The sequence below is a fragment of the Sebastes fasciatus genome, chromosome 13 (genome assembly GCF_043250625.1).
Source record: "Sebastes fasciatus isolate fSebFas1 chromosome 13, fSebFas1.pri, whole genome shotgun sequence".
Classification (NCBI taxonomy): domain Eukaryota; kingdom Metazoa; phylum Chordata; class Actinopteri; order Perciformes; family Sebastidae; genus Sebastes; species Sebastes fasciatus.
This window is the reverse complement of record NC_133807.1, coordinates 9976037-10003352: the sequence shown is the minus strand read 5'-3', so window position 1 is coordinate 10003352 and position 27316 is coordinate 9976037. Positions and strand designations below refer to the sequence as shown.

At 40.8% G+C, this 27316-nt stretch overlaps 1 protein-coding gene across 2 annotated transcripts in view; it reads left to right on the top strand.

The window, feature by feature from the left end:
- The window catches only part of pvalb6 (parvalbumin 6), a 59238-nt gene extending 32313 nt beyond the window's left edge, over positions 1-26925 (top strand). The window contains exons 1-5 of one of the 2 annotated variants that reach the window (XM_074655351.1): positions 11222-11347; positions 22627-22692; positions 23984-24116; positions 24239-24348; positions 26160-26925. In XM_074655351.1, the coding sequence (XP_074511452.1) occupies positions 22632-22692; positions 23984-24116; positions 24239-24348; positions 26160-26185 (330 nt within the window). In that variant the 5' untranslated portion in view covers positions 11222-11347; positions 22627-22631 and the 3' untranslated portion in view covers positions 26186-26925. Of the gene's footprint in view, positions 1-11221; positions 11348-22626; positions 22693-23983; positions 24117-24238; positions 24349-26159 lie in introns of those variants that run through there. The other variant, XM_074655350.1, reaches the window with a different exon arrangement.
- The last annotated feature ends 391 nt before the right edge of the window (positions 26926-27316 follow it).

Below are 27316 nucleotides of genomic sequence, written 5' to 3'. Positions count from 1 at the left end.
GTCAGGCCATCTGTGACAGACAGTCATAGTTGGTTATTATCATAATGTGCAGATGTGCTGCTGGTGTGATTCAAGCTGGAGAGGATTTAAAGGTGGAATAATCTTCAGAGCTTTTCTCTTTTTTATTGCCTGACACTAGCGATTTGTTGGAATTCAATATACTTTAGTGCTCACACCCCACACATACCACAGCAATCCCTGTAGCCTATATACACACACAACTTCAAGGTCAAACACGTCTTTGTTCATTTTTAGAATACACGTGTGTGTAGCATGTGGTTGTGGGTCTACTGTATATGTGCATATATGCATACTTCCATGCCTATGTTGTGTAGGAGGAGGTTACATGTAGCATTTATGCAGAAGTGTATGAGTGTGTGTTTGCGCATCTGCTATCTTTCTTTAAATACCATAAAGCTCCATGCTGGACAGTTGCTTTTAGATTTAAAGGAATGAAACACAACGTTTTTGATTAGGCTACATTTACTGCCATCCAGATTAATGCACATGTGAATTCAGATCAATGTTATCCTCCTGTTATAAATTATATTATGGACCGTATGACCCATAACTCAACATTAAAGCCCCAAACTGTGACGTCTTTCCAGCACTGTTTTAACCCACCTGTCACATTGAATCCACTGGTATCACAGTTTGATTGCACAATGGATAAAATGTAGTATTCATGATCTGAATTATTATTATGAAAAAATATTCATATGAAATGATCCATCTATATATGTGCATGCTTTTATTTCTTTAAAAAAATTCAGAAAATATTGGGTTCACAGTAAAAAAAATATTTAGTAAACAAAATAAAATGTTGAATTGATTGATATTTTCTTTGAATTACTTATTACAAATATTTTTTTTTTTAGCAATCATTGATTATTTTCACGGTTAGAGTCAAAGTTTGAAAAATGTCCTATATGGCCCCTCATGGACTCCCTTCACTTCTACTAGCTCTCAAGCATTTTCCATTTCCTCCCATTAGAAGCAAAAAACTAGAATTGCTTTCGCCAACCAGTCAAGTTGCCATTTACATCCATGTCTTTCCAGACTCATACAGTATATGTAGTGAAGACTTTGAAAGAATTTAATAAAACTAGTGCAGTGCCCGTTCTGCAGTATGGCTGCTTGTAAACGCCAAGTGTGAAATTGATTGCATTTCTCGAGAACCGTTCATCCAAAGGTCATACATACATACACAGACAGAGAATACTTCCTTCCTAGTTAGATGATGCTGCTACAGCGCCACCTATTTGCCAAATAGCACCAAATTTCCCATGGTCACTCAGAAATCTTATCTACACATGTCCACCAAATTTGGTCCCAATAGCATAAAGGGTTCAGGAGATATGATATTTTTTGTAAGCCCTGCCCAAACAGGACTTGAGCAAACTTTGAGGACAGGCTATAGCAAAACAATCCAAAAAAAGTCACATTTTCTTGCTTGGTCCAGAGATGTTTTGTACCAACTTTGGGGGTCGAAAAAATAGCAAAAAATGGGCATGGTTTATATGGATAGATTCATCTGGGGGGGGGGGGGGGTTTCTGAGACTAACGGTTCAAAAGTTACAGTCCAAAACGTAAAGTTCATTGTTGTAGCGCCACCATCTGGCCAAAATTGCACCACATTCCCAACTTCACTCTCCATCAATATTCCCGTCAAGTGTGAAGTTGGATGAGCGGCTCTCAAGATTAGCAAATAAAACACAGAGGGAGGGAGAGACACAGAGATTCCTTGCTTTATAGTTTGATGTATTAAGTGTATCATGTATCATCAACATCCCTTTTTCTAATCCTGTACAGTACATACCACAAGCCTAACCCTAACTTTTTTTCTCAAACTTGGTTAAAAAGATTTGTCTTCTTCTCCTCTCCTCTCTCTCTGTGTCTTTGAATACTCACCGACTCTCATATCACGGTGTTGGAACTTATATTGCTTCTGAAGTCAGTCTCAATTATTCCCTGACACCTGTTGTCAGGGGTTCACACTATTCTGCCAGCCAAGGCCGGCACCAGATACTGTGTGAATAACACAATCTCCCCCCCATCTCTCATCTAGATCCTCCACTTCACACACTGTAGCTCTGCCTCAACATTCCTGGTGTGTGTGTGTGTTTGTCCAAGTGTCGACACGCTTGTTTGAATGATGGTCTTTAGATATACTTTGGCTACATCTGTTTGTTACTATATATGTGTGTGTATTCATGTCATCATGCCTGTGTTTTCCAGCTGATTTTTTTTTTGGTTTTGTTTATGCTGTTTTGGATAAGCGCTATTGGTGATTTTGAGTGAAATGTTGTGACAATTAGTGGATGGTTTGACTTGAAATTTGGTACACATAGTCATGCCCCCCTCTGGATGAATTGTAATAACTTTTCATGTAGCGCCATTATCCGGTCAAACATTTCCATTTGTGGTTTATGACACAATACCTGCAAACTAATCACATTCCCAGTAGTCTCTGTTGTAATTAGCAAATGTTAGCATGCTAACTGAGATGGCTAATATGGTAAATATTATACCTGCTAAAAATTTTTAGCATTCTCATTGTGAACATGTTAGCATGCTGCAAATAGTCAAGCAGCAACCTCCGGTGCTAAGAAATTAAGCCAACATGGAAGTGCCAACAACTGCAGTTCATCAAATGGCCACTTGAGGCTTGCCACAAAATTGAGTCAATCCTCATAAACCCCCATGTTAAAATGGCCAGTTTTACAGCAGAAATAAATATGTTTACAGCCTGGTACAAAAAACGGTTTTCGTCTCTATAGCTAATATCAATGTTCATGACAACTGTACAGAGGTGAATTTTTAATATAACTCACCCGTTTAAGTTATATTAAAGCTTAAAGATCGGCATAATTGAGGGCGTGGCCGCTTTGAGTGATGGGTGGGTGCCGTCACAGGTCGCTAGCCTCTCACCCAGCCCGCCTCAAGCTCAACCGATGATTCACCACTTTGTCAATTTTTGGATTAAATGTGACTTAGGCTGCATAGTCACTGCCAAGATGGGGACATCTGGAGCCACCCTTTTTGAGCTTCAGGACTCTTCAGAAACCTATGGATGACGTCAAGGAGATTACATCCATATTTTATACAGTCTATGCCTCAAAGTGCCGCTAAGGGCTGTAGACATGTTTATTAAAGATTTCCACCTGAAAGGACATGACATAGCATATTACAACTGGAGACCTATTTGGATGATTTGATCTGACTTCTTATGCTATTCGCCCTAGAGTCGTCACCACATCCCTAGATCTCAACAGTATAGTGAGAAAGATGGCAATATGTAGAAAACATTTGACAAAATAGGTTGGAAAAGAATTCCCTTTAATGAGAAGCTCTCCATCTTGTAGATACATTCATATTCCTTAGTATGTGTGTTTTCAAAATCAGCACCCAAGTCTGCAGCCTCAGCCTGCTAAGCCAGCAGCAAGACAACCTTATCGACACAACGATGATGACAGACGGTGGAGATAAAGTGATTATAGTGATAAAGATGAAAGTGATAAAGGTGCTGTTGATGATAACAACCCTGACACCTTGTGGCCTGGATAATTCCAACATTGACCTGAGGCATCTCAGCTACCAGAGTAACGGACAGACGCATAGAAAGATGCCCGACAGTCTTCTGTCACCACACTCATACGTCTTCATCCCTAAATCACATTCAACAAATCCCTTTTCCCTCTGCGCAGCCTTTTGTCTCCACTTTTTGCCGTCTTATCTTCTCTCTGTCGAGGCGTCGTTCCTCTGTGTGTGTACGGACAGGTCAATCCGTCTTCCTGTCCTCTAAGTCTCTTGGTATTCTCTGTACTTCTGATATCTGCAGGCCCTGCAACGAGGATTGCTTCTTTGCATCTAAAGGACCTGATTATATAGAGTAAGAGGGGGGTGTTCTAAGAGCTGTAGTACTCAAGTCCGGTGTCGGTCTCGGTCTCGGTCTCGGTCTCGAGTCCGGTTTTGAGTCCACTTTTTTGAAGTCTTGCACTTGTCTTGGACTCATTCTTTACTGGACTCTGACTTGTCTTGGTCTCTGGCTCGGCTATTGAGAACTGATCAAGTTGTTCCTGGGGAAAACACTATAGTTTTATCACTAAGTTAAACACGAAGATTAAACTTTATCAATTGATTGTTTTAGGAGGTACTGCAGGACACCTACTTCCTCACCCATGCTACTTGCATTAAGAATAATCTCAATAAATAAATTGGGAATTGAACAAAAAAAAAACACAGGACTTTAGCCAAGGAGATCGACATTCGTGTCCCGTGTGAAACCAGAAGTCAACGTTGAATTTATTTGTCACGTAACTTCCATACTTAAGTTATGGCACTTCCAGAGTTATTCTAACACAAAACATAATCTTTTCCTAAGCCCAACTGAGTAGTTTTGTTGCCTAAGCCTAACCAAGTCGATCTATTACTAAACCTAAGTAGTTTTATTTTGAAAAGACTAGGGCGGGAATTGACACATACATCTCGTGTTGTTGAAAGTCGTGCTGAGTGTCACAAGAAAAAAAAAGGGAAATTTGTGTCTATGCACTTGAATCCAATAGAATCAATTTCGTGACTATTTCACAAACTGCCGTGGGACTGTGTTGAAATTTGATGTGTTGATTAGTTTGATGTTAGAAGATAGATCAATATTGTTTATAGATAGATTATTTCTGTCTAAGAACTCGGTCTTGATTTGGACTCAACTGGACCTGGTCTTGACTTGGACTCAACTGGACCTGGTCTTGGACTTGACTTGGACTCAATTAAGTTCGACTTGACTATAGCCTTGGGTATTTGTCTCGATGTTTATGCAGAAAGAACATGGATTAAGCAGGTGGATCCTGCTGCACGAGCATCAGGCGAACATACACATATTGGACACACTTCTTACACGGAAACCGCCCGCAGACGAGATTGGATTGGATTTCCTATTAACAGGCGAATCATTCCTCTCCTCTCCTGTCTCATTCTCATTTTTGCTGTCAAGAATCACATCCCCCTTACGCCCCTCTTATCTATCTATCTAGTATTTCTTACCCCCCATGCTCAGCGTGTCATCTTTTCCATTTCTCTTCTATTCGCTGCCTCTTTATTTTTTCATCCATCTTCCGCCTTTCGTGTTTCCCTTTCCATTCTTACTCAACTAATTTTTTTTGCGCCCTATTCAGCATGAGAGAGACTGATGGAAAAATAACTGCGGAGACAGAGTAATATAATAGCGCTCGTGGAGGACAGAGATGATGCCATATAACAGCTCTTTTTTTCTATGTCTCTCTGTCTCTCTCTCAGACATTTACCTGTGAGTGTGTGTCATGATACATTTTGAAAAAGTTTGTCTTTACGTCTTGAAATTTCACGTATTTCCACATTCCTTCAACTACCTTCAGTTTTTTATGGCTTTTATGGTCCTAGCAATGGCTGCCACAACACATAGAGTAGATTTGTTGGTGGTATAATGTAAAATGTTTTATTTCTTCACAGTATTGGCATACTGAAACGTCCCCAGATGACGTTATTTACCTCCAAGCATCACATCAAAACCTTAGAGCATGCTTTAAATCGAAATGCCTTTTGCTTCAAAAGTTATTATTCCGGTGGGATACATTTATGCTGAAGTTAGTGTCTACTTCAGCATTTGTTCCATGCAATCTTTTTCTTTATCACGTCTTTTTCCCCCTGTCATGTCTGTGTCTATCAAGCCTGTCACTTTGCACAAACTCTGTCATTTGAACACTGCTCTGAACTAAATAAATCAAGCAGACTGACTTTCTCTGAATGCAAAACCTTGTCCAAGAAAAGATGCTGATGGTGGAACTTTGTTCTAAATGCGTATCAGATGTTATAAGTTATAAGAAAACCCTCCTGCTGTGTGAAGACAACCTGCACAGTGCTGAGGACAAGTGAAGTCAAAGACCTGCAACGTCTGTTCCCATCGTTATTCATCATCATCACTATTCAGACATTTGGCAGGTGTCCTTATCCAGTGACTCGAGTCCGGTTGCCTCAGTAATGTGTGTATAGTAGCCAAGCACAGGGCGAGGGGCAAATGTAGAGGTGAATCAGTGCAGAGGTATGGTAGTACAAGCTAATATCAGTGTTTTGAATGGCAGTCAAGCAGCTAACAATATGTATATATAGATTCCTTAATGAGGCAGGATCTGATTCGACACATGAAGAGGCCTGGCTACAGTGTTGTTGATGTTATGCTACATAAGGAGTTCCTGTATTTTTGAAGAGTGAGTAAAACTGTTGAGGTAAGTGAAGAGCAGGTTTGGCCTTGTGGTCATGGATGACACTGTATTTCTTGAGCTTATTTAGTAATACTGTTCAGGACTTGGAAAAAAAGTTGTGCAAAACCAACCCGATATCACGCCAAACCCTAGACCCGCTTGTCCACCAGAGGATAGCGTGTCAGTGTCGTGTTTTGCCTCACCGAGGTGTGATTATACGCCTGTATTAAGGTGCACTACCAGCAGGGGGCAACAAAGCCACTGCCTTAGGTTTAGGTTAGAAAACAACTTTGTTAAGTTAAGGGAAAACATCATGGTCAGTGACTTAAGACAAGGCAAGAAAAACACTCAGTTTGGTTAAGGGAAAACATCAGGGTTGGGCTTAAAATAAGTGCATAAACTAAGAAAAACAAGTATTGAAATAACATTAGTAAGGGAAAACGTCAAGTCCTGTGTTTGTTGGACCCATCATCCATCTCAACAAAAAAGTGCCATTGTTAGGTATTTTACCTTTAAGTGAACAATATCAAATAGTGCAGAAACCAGATGGCTTGAAACACACTTTCTGTGTCTCTCTCTGTCTCTTGATGCTTTCCTCAAAATAGGTTCCCAGTGTGTCTGCATAATGTTGGCTTACCTGGACTCAGGTTCAAAGGAGTCTCTCCCTCTGCCGTCTCCTGCCTTTTCTTATTCGCATCACTCGTTCTCTCTTCTTCTCCTCCCTAGAATTCGTTTTATCCTCTTAGCTGAGCCCGAGAAAAACTCTCCTTTGTTCTAAGTTACAAGATGTAATATTAATGTAATCCTGTGTGTTACTCAAAAGCTATGCATGAAAAGGTTAGACCGGAAATTTGTACAATATGTTGAAAGAGGACACTGAACAAAAATTAGTAAATTTAACCCTCTGAGACCCACAATTAATTAAAATAAATAGTAAAAATGTATAAGGGCTAAGAACATTATGATGGAAGTATATGATGGTCATCCCCATGCTCTATGATGTCTCATAAGTTGTTGCAGCAATGTTTGTGTTGATACCATTTGTTACACAGATTTGATGCTAAATTTAACCATTTTTTACCACTCGAGAATTGATAAAAATGATTAAAAAAAACTCCAAAATACCACATTACGACACCAAGACCTTGAGGAACACCATAGAAAAAGCCATGCTGTGATTTGGTATCAAAAACTTTTGACGTTTGGAGATTTCTGTAAGAATTGCATTTTTCTGTGATTGCATGGCGAGCACTTCTGTTTAGTAAACTACTCAGAAACCCTCTTATGGTCAATCTACAAGAAATCCATCCATCTTCTGAATGCTTTAGGTCTGTAGTTTGCGGTTGTAAAGTTTCATGAAGCTGTGATTATCCTAGAGGTCACCACAGGTCATTTTATACAGTGAGGTCAAGTTTAAAAAAAATGGTCTCACTACAATTAAATGGCTACTTTGGGGACTAACATCATCACACATGAATACAGTTGGGCTCATTGGATCCGCAAGAGTCTCAGCTTTACAGTCATACCCCAGTTATGTTATTCCGAGACTGTTTAGGGACCCCAGTATGCAGAAATATCCAAATACACCATTTTTAGAATAGGTGAAAATAACACATTTGTACTGCATGCATAAAGCTGCATGGTTTTTGCATGTGATTATCATAAAGTGGGCATTTCTGTAAAGGGGAGACTCGTGGGTACCCATAGAACCCATTTTCATACACATATCTTGAGGTCAGATGTTAAGGGACCCCATTGAATATAGCCATGCCAGTTTTTCCTCGTCAAAATTTAGCCTAACTTTGGAGCCTTTAGCCTCCTTCCCGAGAAGCTAACATGACATGGTTACCAATGGATACCTTAGGCTTTATAGTTTCATATGATATCCGTAACTCCACTCTAGTTCTAAAACTACTGAACCTACAGAGGCTACACTAACTCACATATTCAAAAAATACCAAAATAAACCATTAAGTCCCGTTAAGTATTCACACAAGCCAAAAGTCTTTTTAAAGACGGTGATTCTGGCGTGATCTAATAATTTGAAGCAGTGGGACTACTGGGACTGATGCCATATTGCCATTGATAATAGAATCAGGGAAAAAATAGTCGATGAAAGGTTTCCATTTTCTCCGGTAGCAACCCCTGATGGTTTTCTCAGTAAGGCCATAGCTAATGCAGGCTTTGGGTGAGATAAAACCTTACTCATGATGTGAATTCTCTTCCTTATTTTCAGTCATTCTGCTTCCCTCTTCCCTTACCCTCCACCCCCGTCCACGCCTCATCTAACATCGACGTTCCCCGGTGAGATCCACTGTCAACCTCGAGCCCTCTGCCACTTCTTTGGCCTCATCCCTCCCTTTCTACTTCTCTCTATTACTCTGTCTGCATTTCTCTTTTAATCTCTCCTTTGCCATCCCCTCTTTTAATTCATCTTCTTTCATCTTCCACCTCCGTCTCCCCTTCCGGCTTCACTTGTCACTGCTCCGTCCTCTCATTCCGTCCTTCCTGCCGTCCCCCGCTGAGCATTACCTCGTCGACCCAAAGAGAGCTGCGACAAGCACCTCATGGGATCAAGGTAACTCCCTCTGCGGCCCTTTTCACTTAAAGAAGGTGATACGTTTAGAGGAGTGTAGCAGCGAGAGGGATAGAAAAAAGAGATGAAAGAGAGCGGGCATCTAATGGTTAAAAAAAGATGTAGGACTTTGAGGGGAAGGTTTGTGAATTGGACTGGGAGAGATGTCCCTGCACAGTTATGCACGAGGGGAATACAGAGCAGAGAACAGAAAGGCACAAAGAGAACGAGAGAGAGAGACAGTAAAAGGCAAGTTTCAAAGAGCTATGCAGATCAACCCATGTGATTGTTCCCAAAAATAACTCCTCTGAATGTTTTTCTGAGGTTTTTGTGGTCCAGAAAGAAGCCAATCACCAGTCAAACGTCACTGTCGTCAGTAAACATACATCATTTTTAATATTTGTTCAAATGACTCATCTTGTCTACTGAGGGCAGTCCCTGGCAAACAAAACATTTCCAGATTAAGTTGCAACGACAATAAATCTCTGCCTCTTTCAAAACAATTCTGACTAAAAAAAAAAAACAATAAACCGTCCATCATAAAATTGATAGCTGTCTCATAAATATAATATGTTGACAGTAACCGAGATGATATGGTTGTTGAAAGTCGCTCCGCAGCGGAGAACACCCGTTCCTGTTTTAATGGCTCACACACGCTCACACCATTCCCCGCTGTCTAACACACACAAACATTCACAACACCAACACATAAATGCATCCCTCCCAAGAAAAACTTGTTTATGGCTTTCACGTATACAGACGGTAGCCCTCAGGTCTGGTATCTCGACGCGTCCTAAAGGTCAGCGCGACACTCTCCTCAGTGATACCACTGGTGGAAACAGCTGATGTTGGCTCTGATCTATAATCACTTCACGTCTATACTGTAAGTGAGCCCCAGGGAGAATTCCTGAACAGGGAGTGCTACACCGCCCCAGAGGGAATGCCAGAGTGTTTTTATTGTTAAGGTTATAGCGATGAAGAGCACCTTGCAGATTCTTTCTCTGCAGAGTCACTGTGATCTGCATAGTGGACCATGGGGGTTTTCTGGATCGCTGCACATCTTAATCTAGCTATTGATTTCACATTATACCCACACCCATAGCCAACAGACTTTTTGTTTACTTCAACCCTTGAGGCAAAATGTGGGGTTACAGGTTGCGTTAAAAAAAAAAGCCCTATTTACAACCTGCCACTCTGTAGAAGCTGGTGTAACAGATGCTCTACGAGTTTAAGGCTCCACTATAATCAATGAAACTGGCTACACCAGAGACAGCGCTGCGCTGGGTCCAAAAACTGAAGAAACAATCCCACATAATCTCAAAACAAAAGCTCTCAGTCTTGTTTTGCCATAATAATAGACCATAAAGCAGGGTATGCTTTAGGGCATGGCTACCTCATGATTGACAGGTCGCTACCACGAGTTGTCTGTGTTTTTGTCTTAGAACTTTAACCCTTTCACAGTGTGTTTTCAGTTCATGAAAGTTAATTGTAACATTTTGGTCGCCTAAAAGTTTTGTTTGGTTGTACTTAGCTCCGCTCTGTCTTGTCACTTCTAGTTGCACAAAAACAACATGGTGACAGACAAATACCAAGATGGCGACGGCCGAAATGCCAAACTCGAGGCTTCAAAACGGCAGTCCACAAACCGATGGGTGATGTCACAGTGACTATGTCCACTTCTCATATGCAGTCTGTAGCTACCACGGCGTTTTCCGTTTCCGTCTTAGAACTTCAACCATTCGCAGTGTGTTTTCAGTTCATGAAAGTTAACTATAACATTTTTGGTTGCCTGAAAATGTCTTATTCAGCGTTCGGTTGTACTTAGCTCCAACCTTTAGTGTCACTTCCGGTTGCAAAAATCCAACAAGATGGCGAAGGCAAAAAAATGCCTAACTCGAGGCTTTAAAATAACAGTCCACAAACCAATAGGTGACGTCACGGTGACCACGTCCACTTCTTATAATCTATTGAAAAAACACTAGTGATAAAGGCAGAGAGTCTGGGCTTCATAATGTTTAACTGATGATACTGAATGCCTTAAAGGAGGAAATGGTACATGAGAATTAAAAGTGAAAATTAAAAGTTTAAGAGGAGAGAGACAGAAAGAGAAAGCGAAGGGGAGAGATCGGATCAGAGGGGGATTAGAGGACAGAGCGAGTGTCCCTCGGGTGGGAGGTGGGAGAAAATTAGGTTGGGAAATCAAACGGCTGGAGGGAGGAAGGAGGGAGTGTTGGAGAAAGGGAGGGGCGAGAAAGGGCGAGCATAAGAAAAGAAGTCTGGCTGGTATGAGAGGTGGAGATTATTAATAGTAATGTTTGATTAGCATGAGCGCGGTCAGGAAAGCGATACGGGCCGGCCTTAGCGGCCCAACATCACTGACCCCGCGCTGAACCGGGCGCCCATTTTTCATCCCAAAATAGTTGGAGAGGGCATGTATAAAACAGAAAGAGCAGAGCCTCTGAGCTTTTACTGGACGTCCCTCTTGCACCTATCTGGCCCTTTTCTCCCACCTCAACATCAGTCATCCAGTAACCAGGTAAGAGTATGTGAGATATTATACAGAGGTGTAATGTTTTGTGATCAAATGCAGTGATAGATGAAACCAATGAGAAACGTGTGAAGAAACGCAATTTACCTTCTTTTAACAGGCTCCTTCACAGAATGAGATTTAGATTTAGATACAAAGACAGTATATCAACAAGGTAATTACTTTCCAATAGCAACGGGTTGCTGCCAAAAGAAGAGGCCGTTTAGTTGCAGAGCTTGCTTGCGATATATCTTTCAAGGTCAAAGTTTAATTACACCTAACGAGATTGAATACAGTCGGACACTTTTGCTCCAGGGTAACTTTGTCAAAATGCTGATGCAGTGAAAGGTGTGAAGCTCCTCTTGAGACTTAATTTCGACGTACTTATGATTCTATGGATGATCACGGAGATTTAAAAAAATCGTACATGTACTCACAGCAGATGCATCATATTATACGATGAATATTCATAGACAGTACGACACTTAAGTGGATGCGGTCCCAGTTAATTAACGAGGAGGACGCATAATATTTTGTTTGTGTGTCACAATGAAATATGTATATGCTTTTTAACACTCCTTAACGCTGTTGGCAGATTAAGTGGAATTTACATCTTTAATTTGTTTGGTAATATTTTATGCAAATGTGTATCGAGTCTGCACGCTTCAGATTGCATTCGTCGCATATGTGTTTTTTGCAAAGTCATCTCATTAGAGTTTGTGACCTTATGAGATTAGGAATCTTAGTGGTGCCTACAGTGTGTTAAGATAGATAGATAGATAGATACTTTATTGTCATTGTCATTGAAAACAACGAAAAACAGTTTAGCAGCTCTTTGCAGTGAAAAACAAACATTAAAACATTCAGTCACAAGTAGAACAATAAATAAGTGGATCATCATCATAAAGTGCAAATTATGGTTCAGCAGCTAGTGTCCTCAGCCTTTGGGGGGGGGGGGTTCTACACACTTGACAGCCTGTGGGTAAAAGCTGTTTCGTAGTCTGTTGGTGTGTGTTTTAATTGTCCTGTATCTCCTTCCGGAGGGAAGGGGAGCAAACAGTACATGTCCAGGGTGGGTGGGGTCTTTGGAGATACAGCTGGCTTTCTTACAGAGCCGACCAGTGTATAGGTCACTGAGGGGGGGTAATGTGGTCCCAATCACTTTTTCCGCCATCCTCACCACCCGCTGCAGGTCCCTCCTGTTCTCCACTGTGCAGCTAGCAAACCACACAGTGCAGCAGTAGGTCAGGAGGCTCTCTTAAGTGGGAGTGTGTAACCATGGCGAGGCTTTGTGCGTATACACTCACACATTTTTAGCCATGCTAACAGCATATATAACTATATATATATAACTATTGGCTGGATTGCCATGAAATTTGCACAGACATTCATGTTCCCCAGAGGATGAACTGATATAACTTTGGTGATCCTGACTTTTGCTCTATAGCGCCATCACCGGGTAAAAATTTGAATTTGTCCAGTATTTACATTCCCATCAGCCTCAGCTGTTCTTCATCTTTAGAACATAACATTTAGCATGCTAATATGCTAAATTAAAACATGGTAATATCTGCTTAGCATCAGAATGTTAGCATTTTCATTGTGAACATGTTAGCATGCTGATGTTGTGCGTAAGAACACAGAGACGCCGGCATGTCTGTAGTCTCTTAAGGCCATTACACACCGGGGGGCGTTTTTTCGTGCGAATTCATTTGCATATAAGTATATATTTTTTTGAATTGTTGTACTCTCACGCAGAAATATTACGCGTCGAAAAAGCGGCATCATTTTTTTTTTCGGAACTGGGTAAATTTTCTGCACTTTCCGCACCGCGAATAAAGGCATCGACCAATCACATTACGCGGAACGGGTTGAGTTGGTTTGAGTTGCATGGAGGCTCCGAAGTCCGAACCAAGATGAAAAACTTTATTTACTCCTTTCAACCTTGAAAAAGGCAACACATACCAGATCCACTCTTTCCGTTCTTACCTTTCACAATAAAAGCCCTAGACATATAATATTCGCAGGCGAGTATTTCGCATTTTCGTGTGGTATATTCGTCACACCCCCCGGTGTGTAAAGGCTTTTAGTCTTGTTTTCACTCATACCAAAATATAGAAACCGAAAACACAAATACATACAGTACATTACATAATTCACAAACTGACTCAGTCAATCAGGAAGGCAATTAAGTACTGTGCAGTTATGAACACACACACACACACACACTCACACACACTCACACACCGGACCATTGTCATTGTCAAGCTGTAACTGTGTGGTTATCCTGTCCTGTACCTGCCAGAGGATTAGCCTGTGGACAGTGGTGATAACAGCCAGATGATCCCCAGGCTTCTGTACTACTTTTATCAAATCCAGTCCTCCCTTGCTGTGTGTGTGTGTATGTGTGTGCATGCATGGGTGCACATGTGTGTTTGCTGTTTGCTTTTGAATGAGCATTGTACTCGCTCTATCAACAGCTCTATAAAATCAATAGACATTGTAGAGATAATGCACACTGAAAAGACAGTTCTGGCTACATTCAACCATCGAGCTTATTTGAAGATTAACTGTGCAGATCAGTAGCAATTTAGATAAAAAAGCTTTTGTGGAGGAAGACAATCACCTTTGATTCAGGAAAAAGGCCTGTTAGAGTTTTTCATGTTCGTCACATTAATGGTGCAACCGTAGTAGCTGGTTCTATTTATGGGAACATGTTAAAACTTGTCATCATATGTGAATATACTGAAGATATATAAATACCCAATATGTCAGCGTGTCACTGTCCATCTCTAATGCATTTTAATATTGTTAATTCAACATTTCGATTAAATGAGATTAATTTTGTTTTTTCTCATCTGACCATTAGTTAAGAGGCTTTTCAGATCTATGCTAAACTGTAGATCTGTTAAGGGTTTTTCAGGTTGGGCTGTCACGTGATAACGCGTTAACGCAAAATTGTTTTAACGCCACTCATTTTTTTAACACATTAATGCAATCGATATTTCGGAGGTTGTAGCAAGCTTAGTTTTTTAAAGCTAGAGAACCTAAAGAATCCATTGGTACCAACCCGGTCATACTAGCTTGTCGCGAAGGAGGTTAAATAACGCTCAAAACTGGCTTGGCCAATTTCAAAGGGGTCCTTTGACCTCTGACCTCCAGATATGTGAATGAAAATGGGTTCTATGGGTACCCACGAGTCTCCCCTTTACAGACATGCCCACTTTATGATAATCACATGCAGTTTGGGGCAAGTCATAGTCAAGTCAGCACACTGACACACTGACAGCTGTTGTTGCCTGTTGGGCTTGACTTTGCTATGATTTGAGCATATTCTTCATGCTAAATGCAGTAGCTGTGAGGGTTTCTGGACAATATTGGTCATTGTTTTGTGTTGTTAATTGATTTCCAGTAATAAATATATACATACATTTGCATAAAGCAGCATATTTGCCCGCTCCCATGTTGATAAGAGTATTAAATACTTCACAAATCTCCCTTTAAGGTACATTTTGAACAGATAAAAAAATGTGTGATTAATTTGCGATTCAATATTTTAATCGATTGACACCCTAATTTTTAGTTATTTTGATCTTATCTATTTCAGTAACTCTACCAGGGATGGAGGCCTACCTCCCATGGAGTTCACCAATATCATAATAACCTGAATCCTATTATAGGCTATCTCTTTTTTAATGATAGGCCTTTATATTAGTAACCAAAGACAAGATAAGGATCCACCGTTCTTATCCAGCCATTCATTACAAAAGAAATCCCAATATTGGTGACCTCAGTTTAAACTTAAAACAGCATAAAGCTCCACGTCTGTATGAGCCACAACACAATGCTCATTGTTAAATGCCTCATTGCAGTACACTGACAGAGCAGCATAAAGAGGGGGGAAAAAACACACACACAATACTTTCAAAGCCTATTTCTGTAGAGGACAAGAGTTCATTTCCAGTTCACAAACTGCATGCAATGATACTGAAGAGGCTTATTTCCCCCGCCTTGTCTCTGCTTTTTACAGACTGCCGCACAAACATAGACACAACGGTCAAACGAACATAAGGTGCTCGGGTTTCTTGAAATGCAAGTACATTCTCCTTTAAGCCCTTCAACTCCTCGGCCCAGCCTGCTTGGCACCCTCTGCGACACACGTAAACACGCACGTATTCACACGTTCATGCAGCTGTTACAGCAGGCCGGGCAGTTGGCAACCTTGATGCATGGTTAGGTTTCCCACACCTAGAGAGGGTGATGGGACTTCCCACAAAGGAAACCCCAGTTTCACATGCTGTAATGTTCACAGGGTCACTCGGGTCAACCTCATAAAGCAGAGATGCAATCAGTATCCCGCAGAAACCTTTAAAACTCCATCTTTATGTTACATATTGTCTGCTTATTCCCAATGAAGCACATACATGGCCCCAAAAATGTCAGTTTTTTGGATTGAGACTTCTGAGCAGGCAGTATACCTAACCTCAGCATTCTGCTTCAGTCATGAAAAATGTTGCTTTCCTGTGAGTTTAAACTAGAAGTAAACAACACACCTCAGGGACAGCCTGGGTTTCAAGACTGCAGAAATCAGTAGCAGTAAAGAGTAAAGAATAAAAAGCAAGGGCATCCGGTACATTTCAAAACATTTTTATCTTTAGCAAAGATGATGGTTGGAGACAATGACAAACAACTCCACAATAAAAGCATTCTACCAGCAGTGCAGTGCAGCAGATAACCTTGGCGGAGTCTGATTGATGCTCAGATCACTACTTAAATTCAGAACATTATGGGAATCATCATCACAAGCCTTAACTCACAAAATAATGTTTGAAGATTAAATCATCTGGGGTTGTAAGATATTCACTACAGAAGATACTGAATATCTACAGAGTCATGTAAAGGTCAGGCTTGAGGGGCTTAAACTTTAAATACTAATAAATATCAGAATAAGAAACCAGAACCAAGACTCTTATGGCTTTATTCAACTCCTCACGGGTACTGTACTGACATATAACCAATCAAAGAGATATTGATTTTGTAAACTCATATTTCGCTATTTTTAAAGTCCATTCAAGGTTTGCTGTATCATCCGTCTATATTATAGACACCGTTTTTCTGTAATTTTCCACATAATTATACTGTAGCTTGGGTGGTAGAGGGGGTCAGCCATTATTTGCAGCGTTAATGGATTGATCCCCTCCACCTCCTGTCTGCCTGTCAAAGCAACATATACCCCAAATTGCTCCTGATATATGTGTATGGAAAGCATCTGCCAATAATGTAATATTCCATTTTCAGTCTTGTAAAATAAGAGTGAAAATGGAATAATGTAAAATAAAAAAATATCAACATGTGTTTAAAGGCTTAAAATAGCTATTTTTATAATAACAATCTATCAAATGACAATGTGAAAATAATGCGATAATGAAGTCGATTGTACAAAAAAGCTCCACTCTGTCATGTCATTTTCCATTTGTTTTGTGTCATTCTTTCAGTGTTGTTCTATTTTTCCTTGTCCCATGTTCTTCATCCGTGTTCAGCGTTTCCTGCTTTGTTTTTATACTTGCAGACAACTTCACTTCCTGCCTTTGTGTGTTTTCCCGCCTGATTGGTTCCACCTGTCCATCATTAGACCTGCTGTCACCTGTCCCTCGTTATCACCCGTCCTCCCTTGTGTATTTAGACTGCATTCACCTTGCAGTGCTTGATGCTCGATTCTCCCCCAGATCCGACCTTTCTGCCTTGACTGTTCACATTAATGTCTGAAGTGACCCATATCTGACATCAGTGTGAACACATCTCTGCAACCAGTAGCATCACACTCATGGGGGACTGCCTGTTGTTTTGACAATATAACACTGGAGTTGTTGGAGTCCAGAGACTGCCAGACTCTGTTAACATATTGCTCAATTTAACCGATGTGTGTTCCCTGTTACACAGAGGATTCTCCTAAATCATAATGTATGACTTTATATGAGTCCTAAAGGAAGACTTTTCATTTCGGCCGATATTTAACTTTAACAACTCTTCTGTGAACTAAGTAAACTACTAAAAAAACTACTACCACTAGTAAAGTAAGATGTGTGACGTTACTGTTTCACATCCCCGAAACACTGCCAGTCAGCACACCCACGCAATTTGCGATTTCATTAAATCCGAGTTCTGCTTTGTGAAACATGACAAATTTATCAGATGAACTTGATACTTGAACTTTGATAAGTTGATTTACATTTGAAATGACTGACGAGGCAAATAAAGTTTTCAACAGTTTCCTATACTGTCAGAGGAAAACCTCTGTTGACATATTGTTAAATTTAACATAGTCAAGCGTACCGGTTAACATCTACTCCTTCAAGATAATTCATGATTTCTTACGACTCCTAAACAGACACTAAGTCATTCGGCAAACATGATTTAACATAATTCGGTACTAATCTTTAGCTCCATGTAAAGTGAATAACGTGATGTTTCCAAGCAACCCTGTGTCCATACAACTAAACTGCATAAGGTTTTGGGGGAAACATAATTTCTCCTGTATTACTGTTGCAGTTTTTTTTTTAAACATGTGATTAACTTTGTAAATGGAAATAAAACCAAACAAACACGCAACAAAACCACTTAGTTAGGTTTAGGAAACAAAACTACTGGGTTAGGCTTACTAAAAAAAAAATCATGGTTTGACTTGAAAACAAAATGAAAATACAAGACATGACTGTTTCACACGGGACACGGACATTGGTCTCCTGGGGAAAGCCCTGTGTTTGTTGTGTTTTTAGGAGACAGGGCTGTTCCCAGATAAAGCTTGTCTGCCTTAATGACTCCCTTTTTTATAACTGCTAATTTATTAAATCAGAGTTCTTCTGACACTCCAATCTCATGGGAAGGTGTAAAAAATAGCAAGACATTTCCACGTGTCGTGATAAACAACTTTTAAGCTTTTCGTGTGACATTTATACGCCACGGGCTTAACGTTGTGAAATCATTACTGTGAAACGGTCACGGTTATGTTTGGCGACAAAACCACTTATTTAGGTTTAGAAAAAAAAATTGGGTTGGGTTTAAAATAACTACGTTAACTATGTAAAATATGTACGTAAACAACATAACATAAGTTCAGAAAACACATCACAAACGTCACTAATGTAACTTCAAAATAACTCAACATCACTTTGGGACTCAAACACCGGTCTCCTGGTTGACGGTCCTGTTTTTGTTGGACCTGCCCACCTTCCTTACCGCCCAAGCATAGCATATTTCCGCGGATGCGTTTGCATTGCAGTCAGTGCAGACTACATGGTGTACACATGACATGCCAAAAGCAACAAAGGCGTTGTTTTTGTACAAAATACCATGTCATTCATACGCCATTTGGTGAAACCAGGCTGTAGAGAAACCTGACGCAGAATTTATCCAAACTAGCTGTAGAAGTTGAACTAGTTCGCGGAGAGAAAACAAAGCCTTTTAGTTAACTGACTGAGATCAAAGTTCAGTTCAGCGCAACCGCAACTGGTCTTTGTACTTTCCCTCTAAATAAATCAATGTGGCGTACTTTAAACAGTTCCAGCTGTCTGCACACTGACTGAGATATCTCGCTAAATCAATCTTATCCTCCTCATTTCACGGTGAATTGTTTCTTTTCCCCCGCGGACACCTTTGTGGTAAAGGTCAGAGAGGGAGGTTGTGCTTTTATAATGATAAAAGATTGGATGTGTGGCCACACAAGTTAAGCAGTGTTCCGTATTGATCTGTGTGTGCAGCAGTATATGTTACCGAAGTAGATAACACCGCACCTCAATAGAAACTCGTACATCACTGAAGCCGAATGTGACACCATTGTAAGAACTGCTTCTAATAGGGTTAACACTACATTTATCTGTTAGTACACTTAAAGATCTAGCCTTGGGATGAATTTCATATCTTTTATAACCACAGATATGTTTACCATCTTAAGTTATGTCTTAATTTCTGTTAATAGAGTTTGTATCCAACAAATATGTATCATTTCCATTATGGGAGCCCTCTCAGGTCATTAACTGATGATTTCCCCACACTGAGGTAAATATTTTACTCTGATTCATAATGGAACCCGCATGAATAACATTATGTTTTTGCAGTTATTAGCTTCAAATGCAGCCAAATAGAACAACAGAATATGAAGCGGATGATGTCAGAATAGCTGCACTGCCTGAGGCGTGATGCAGCAAAACACTGTAGCATGAGTGATTTGTAACGGAGGGAGATGTACAGACAACTCAGACTGTATTTCCACTGAGAAGGACAGGGCGACGAGATTGGCCAGCTCAGCATTATGTGCCGCGCAGAGGGAACACAGTGATGATGATGGTGCAAGGATGATGGTGATACGCTGCCATCACTGTGACCTTTCTATGAGACGTTTCAGTCCCCACTGCTTAGCATCAACCTCAGAGATTAAAGGTTGAGAGATGTTTCATATATTATACAGTGGTACAGCTGCCCTCACAAACAGACAGGTGTAAGTGGGTATGTATCCAAGAACTCTAGGGCCTACTGCAGATAAACTACAGTACATTAAGCTTGGAGCAGGATCCGCACTAGCCTTGAAAAACCAAACCACATCTCACAAGTGCAGGTTTTTAGAAGCGTTTTTGATGTCCGTCACACACCCGATTCAACAGACACGCTATCAAAAGTATCAGTGGGCAACCTCCGGATCTGAAAAGTGAAGCCAATGAAGAAGTGCCTTAAACTTGCATTTTTTCTAATAGCCAGCAGGGGGCGACTCCTCTGGTTGCAAAAAGAAGTCTGATTGTATAGAAGTCTATGAGAAAATGAGCCTACTTCGTACTTGATTTATTACCTCAGTAAACATTGTAAACGTGAGTTTATGGTTTCAATCGCTAGTTTCAAGTCTTCTTCAATACAGCATGATGTTCATTTAGTAAATTTAGAGTCAAATAGACCATAAAGCAGGGGATGCTTTAGGGCGTGGCTACCTTGTGATTGACAGGTCGCTACCACGGCGTTGTCCGGTCTGGGAATTGTCCGTGTTTTCGTCTTAGAACTTTAACCCTTTCACAGTGTGTTTTCAGTTTGTGAAAGTTAATTGTAACATTTTGGTCACCTGGAAATGTATTAAGCGTTTGGTTGTACTTAGCCTCACCCTCTCGCGTCACTTCCGGTTGCAAAAAACCAAGATGGCGATGGCCGAAATGCCGAACTCAAGGCTTCAAAATGGCAATCCACAAACCAATGGGGGATGTCACGGTGACTACGTCCACTTCTTATATACAGTCTGTGGAGTCAATCCACACTCACACTGAGATTCGCATCACCACGACAACCCCCGTATTTTCATGCTCATGATAGCCTAGGTTCCATTCACATATTTTTATTCGGATTTTGAAGTATTGCAGTAGAAAAGCTGTATGTAAATGGCAAAATCTGATCAAACTTCCAAAAGTTTTTACGCTCGCTTGAGGTGGTTTTTGCCTTTGTTGAAAAAGAGGATTATGGAAACACCTTTGCCGAATAAATGCTGACGTAGCAGCTGTTTCTGCTGTTGGCATCTTCTCGGATATTCCCATAATGTGTGAATGCTTGTCTTCCTCTCCGGACAGCATGAAACATGACCAACACTAGCTGTACAATTTAAACTTGCCCAATTGAAACAAATTCCTGAACACCTCTCTCTATTTTTCTCTCGTAGATGGTTAGATGGCCAAGTCGAGTTGTTTTGTACTTCTTCTACTCTGTTTACTGGCGGATTGCAGCCATGCGAAGCCTATAGCGCCATCTTCTAACGAAACTATGCTGTAGCCAAGTTTATTCGCTCTTAATTTGCATTTCTTTTTTTGCAACACACAAAAGTGTGCTTAAAATTCGCTTGACAATTGAATGGAAACACGGCTTATCTGACACTGTTTTCTTCTCGTATACTCCTCATGGAGCCTACTTAAAACATTGGTGTCCAGTAAATTTCCGATATATGATTATATTGGTCAGCCTGTTGAAGACAGTTTGGCTGACTTAAATTTGACCGGCAATGTCTTCGGAACGAGCCGTCCTGTCAGCAGAGGACAGCGGCGGCCAAATTGAAGTCAGAGTTGGTTGAAAGGACTTGGCGCGGCAGTCGTGCTTATGCGCCGCTGATGTCATGCTTTTGATGTGGATTTCCAGTCTTGTCAACACAAGATTTTAGTGGACAAAGCAGCAGGCTATTTATATGAAGACGTGACTTGCTGCACGTGAAACTCAAACTGATGTCTTTGATAGTTTAAGCAAAATTTGACTTCCCTGAAAGATTTTTTTTTTAACTGGAAGCGAAGACAAGTGACAGCTCAACAAGTTGTGTGTGCGTTCAGCGAGGTGCAGCAGGTGAGGTTTACGTGGATGTCTGAGTGAAATGTCAATCACCTGTCATACAGCCTCCTTGTCCCAAGCAAATCCCTAATAAGGTTTGTCAGAACCACAACGAGCGAAGTGAAATCAGAGCAGCGCATCCTCTATAATCCACATGTCACTCACTCCTTCTCAACTCTCTAGACTCCAGATTCTCTTTGTGTTTGTCTTTCTCTATGTTCGGCTTCAAGTGTACACGCTGTATTTGTGTGTTTGCGATAGCAACGGAGCAGAAAAGGGCAAAGTCGGGGTGAAGGTGACAACTTTATATGCGATAGCGATCAGGTTCGGGGCCGTGAAGTGCCGGGCTCACCTTTCATAGTGTGAGGTACAAGAAGATTGTCCATCTGGACTGGACTGACAAGCTGAATTCTCCTGCGGTATTCCAGACACATGCTGGAGACTCAGATGGCTTGTTAAACCCCTGCTGGCTCTGTGCCCTGCTTTCATCTGTAACAGCACAGTGATATCATACAGATGAAATGGAAGACACCGATATAGACACCCCGCTGGTTGTTCTGTCCCTCCCTTCCTGCTCTCCTTTATTCTAATATTCCCCCTTCATTTTGATGATGTCCCATAATAACACCACAACTAAACCTCCTTTTCCTCCTCCTCTCAACACTGGTATCTTTCCCTTTCTCCTCCTGCATCACATCTCCTTCCCCTCTCTCCCTTTGTCACCCCTTTTCAACTGTCACTAATCCATCCCGTCACTCACCACCTCCTCCTCCTCCTCCTCCTCCCATGTCCTGGTTTCCTGCTCCATTTCTAGAGTGTCACCGGTGTAATACGAGAATGTCTCCGAGTTCTCTCTCTGCTCCCTAGCGACCTTGTTTTTAACCTTGTCCCCTCTCTCTGTCCTCCTCTGTCTCTCTCTCCTCTGTCTTTTTTCTTTTCTTTAACAGCCAAGATGGCAATGAGCAGCATCCTCAACTCTGACGACATCAAGAAAGCTCTAGATGCATTCGCAGGTAAAAACAAGTTATCACCGACACATCGCAGGGCTCCAACACTCAGCTGTGTTTCATCTCAAGTGGAACAAATGTGAACGGAATCCGGCCCATATATGATCTCCCACATTTGGTTAGATTTTGCAGATATGAACTGTGGATAATGTAGCCTTGGGCTGGTGTTGAATACAAGTACTACTGGTTTTAGATTGGTTGAAGTCCAGTACTTGTTCTCCCTCCCGCCATAAACCTACAGGCTCTACATTTGCCTCCAAGCAGTTGGTTCCAAAGGTGTTTTGCCCCAATCTCAATTCCTATTTCTTTAAACAATATCCTTAATGTTATAAAATGGAGAAACACAACACTCCTTCAGGTAATATGATAATCATATGGGTTTATGTCATGGCTTTGATTATTTAAACTTTGTTTTGGTGAAATCACATTTTGTCCGTCCTTTTGGCATGACTCAAAAAACTACAATACCAAGCAGCAACCTGTGGTGCTGAGTAATGAAGCCAAAGAAGAAATGCCAAAAACTGCAGTTCCTCAAATGGCCACCTGAGGCTTCAAAAGCGAGTCAATCCCCTTAGAGCCCCATGTTAAAATGTCTGACTTTATAGCAGAAATAAACGTGTTTAAAGCCTGGGACGAAATACAGTTTTGGTCTCTTTAGCTAATATCTCCGTTAAGGACAACTGTACGGGGGAGTGCCTTTTTATATAACTCACCCATTTAAATTAGTAATTATTATTATTAAGGCTTAAAGTGAGGCATAATTGAGGCCGTCTTGAGTGACAGGTTGGTCTCAGGTCGCTATTTGCTATCTGTCTTATCTTTTGCTGGCTATCTTTTGTACTGACGATTCATTCATATGTGCATAGTTAATGTGTTTGCATGTGTAGTGTATAGACAGACAGAAATAGACAGGGCTCCATGACCCAGAACTGATGGGTCCTCTGGCAAACACATGTTCTCAATCTATAACAGTCCACTGTTAGAAAGCTGCCGTATTGCAATTAAATGTTTGCCTTTGGGCTTCATCTCCCAGAGGAATACAGGATGAGCAACTTAAAGAAACTTTCAGAGCAGTTTCATCACTACTTGTGTTTATGAGTATGCACATCTTACTGTATCCATTATTTGTGGGTTTCAAGAGCATTATCTTTTTTGTATCCGACAGAAAATGTGTGTCTTTATAGTTATGACATTATGAACCCTTTTAAAAAAGTCAAATGTATTTGTGAAATTTTAGAATATACTGACATTTTGTATCTTTATGTTCCTCCTTGTGCGTGTGTGTATGTGTGCGCAGTTGCTGGCTCCTTTGACCATAAGAAGTTTTTCGAGATGGTCGGTCTGAGGGCCAAGTCTGCTGACGAAGTGAAGAAGGTCTTCGCGACGCTGGACGCCGACAACAGCGGCTATATAGAGGAAGAGGAGCTCAAGTGAGGCGAACATAAACACACATACTTATAAACCCAAAAGGATGCAACAAGTGTTCTTGCTGCACATAAAATATTAGAATTCTGCGACATGTATCCATTTTGTTTTTTCTGCTCTTGGCTAGATTCGTCCTGAAGGGTTTTGCCAAAGATGGCAGGGACCTGACAGACAAGGAAACCAAAGACTTTTTAACAGCGGCCGACAAGGATGGCGACGGCAAGATTGGAATCGATGGTAAACATCACATTATATTAGTGGGAGCGTCACGAGGTCACACAAACAGGCACAAAGCAAAACAAAAGTAGAAAGAAAGTCACACACGCACAGGCAGACTATTTATTTATTGGTCATTTATTAAGACTTAGGTGTCACTGTAGGTTTATTTTAGTGTTTTGAACTTATATTAGTGAATGTTGGCTATCAAATCAGATTGCAACGCCAATGTCTTTATAGCCACGGGATAGACATTACAGTTATTTTCTGTACTTGGTTTGAATTTCTTTGCCGAATAAATGATGATGATGATGAATACAGTTAATGACACCACTGTTGAACTGACATTGTCCTCATCCATTGAGATAAACTGAACCACAAAGCATGTCGAATTTTAAGCAATCTAAATAAAGTTGCTCAGACAGTCACTTGTAGACAGACAGATACAAAAGGAACACATTGGCATGATTCGGCATATTAGGGGCCGTCCAAAAAGTGTTGTGGTCGTAAACATAAGTATTATATCCTCTTCACCGCAGCTGCTCTCTATTTTTGAACCATAAGCTACTAGATAAACACTCATCACCACTGTCACTGAATAAAGCTAATGGGGCACTGGCAACAGAATTGTAATGGTTTCACTTCACCATTAGTAGAACAGTTTGGGTAGTGCTGAACATATATTATATTATAGGTTAACTCAACATTTAACTTTGTCGTAGATCAGAATAAAGTTAATGCGACTGTTGGCAAGTGAGAAAGGTGTGCTTTTTATAGAGATAATGTTCAATCCCTACAAACTATAACGATCAACATTTACTGTTTCTCAAAACTGACAGATTAGTTCTTCTATCTACAAGAAAATAAAGCCCTGATTATGAGACGTGATTTGTGTCCTCTGCATATGGAAAAACAACGCGGTCTCACTCCGAACACGTCAAGTTTCGCAGCTTGGTCTGATACCTATGCAACCAGGCACCCTTTAGCGTCTGTATGGGATGCTCCAGGCTTTCAACTAACTCCAATGTGAAGCCATCCGCGTCAATATTAGACGGTCAGAGCAACTGACGTAATTTAAATAGTAAGAAAGTCCACATAGAACTTTCACCCCGGAGACTGTTGTTCGTGTCCCATCTGAAACCAATTGAATGTTGAGTTATCTTACCGTAGTCTTGTTATGTAACTTCGGGACTTTACTAACGCCCGCTACGTAAGAAGCGTAGTTATTTTAAATAACAAACATACTTAATTTAACCCAAACCAAGATCTTTTCCTAAACCTCACCAAGTAATTTTGTTGCCTAGGTAAACCTAAAAGCTAAGTAAACGGATGTTGGAAGTTTATTTTGAAAAGACACTAAGCATGTAACGAGCAGAAAGGAGTCAAACTGACGCTATAGAGAGGTACCTACAGCGTCATAGTTTGAAGCATAGGGCCACTGACAAAGCTGCGGTCTTTAACAAGTTGAGAGTGAGAACGTGTTGGGAAAAACATACCTTTAAGATGCACATGAGAGGCATATTTTTGACGCAACTAGTTTGATGACTTTTGTACAGTAGAGGAAAATTAAATATAAATCTGGGGTGTGAAAAAATAATTTAGATCATCGTTTGTTTAGCTAAAGGAAAAACAACATAACCCTTCACCTTTTTGACCCCACCTTCCTGTCTAATAATTTGTGTACAGTCCCTAACTACAAATTGTGCACACTATATATTAATGTTCAACATTTTCCAAAGCATACCATAACTTTTTAGATTCATGTTGAGAATTGACATGGTTTTACTGTAGAGAAAATAACTCAACTCTTTTTTTTCCTTCCTCTCTTGCAGAGTTTACCACCCTGGTGAAAGAATAAATAGTCACCCAGTGTGACTGACTAGCACTCCCACGATCACTACCCAACCACCGCTACATCCCGTCATCCGCTGGCCTCTCGTCCCTCCCCAAGACCTACACCTCACCACCCCACCCCGACTCCCCAGCTCACCAGACTGCAGCCGATTCCTGCTACACACACTCCTCTTCCTCAACCACTGCTGTCTTCGCTAAGTGCAAAATGCTGCACTATAGGAAGTAAGCTGTGGTGTGCCACCCTCCTTTAACCACATACACACCTCCTCAACTGTCCCCACAGCTATTAATCCTATTTATTTTATCCTTTTTATACAAACTGTTCTCGTTTCTGTTTATGTATAGATATAAAACATGCCTGCAGGAATAAACATTTAATGCATAAAGTAGATATTTAAAGAAAATAGAGATTATAAGAGGAAGAACCCAAATGTCCTTCTGTATTTCTGACTTTACCCTCTTTCTTTTTCTTAGCCAACACTTCCTCTCACTTTACCCCGTAATTTCTTTCTCCCTTTTTCTGTTTTCTTCTTCTCTCTGTCGATTTCACTCCTGGCACTGTTCCCTTCCTGCATTTGCTCCCCTCTCTTCCTCCCACACCCATCATCCCATCCATCCATCCATCTATCTATCTATCCATCCCTTTCTCCTCTGGTAATGAGCTGTTGTAAAACATACCAAAAGAAGAAAGAGGTCAAGCTGTGAAAGAATACAATAAAATGAGAAAAAACAAAGCCTCGAGAACACTGACTCACTAAGACTCCTCTGTTAATTCCCTCCTTTGAAGTGATGCTCTTATCTGATTCTACACACTCAACCCAGCTCTCCTTCGCTCCTCTCTTTCTCTATTTTGCTGTCACTTTTATTCATCAAACGGAACGAGTGAAGCATATCTTGACAGCGACCTAATAATGTATCATGGGGTGTACTTTAAAAAGGTCAAAATTACCCTTCAGTGTCATTTGTTAGTATTCATTAGCGTTGGCTGTGACGTCTATAAGCAGAGCCAGCAGGAGAGAAAAGAATGAAGACGAGCTCTGCACGATTACAGATCACTGAGGAGCATCTTCGTGCAGTCTATATTGCATTATGAATGCAACTTCGCTGAGGGAGAAAAAGGAAGCGGAGGCCACTT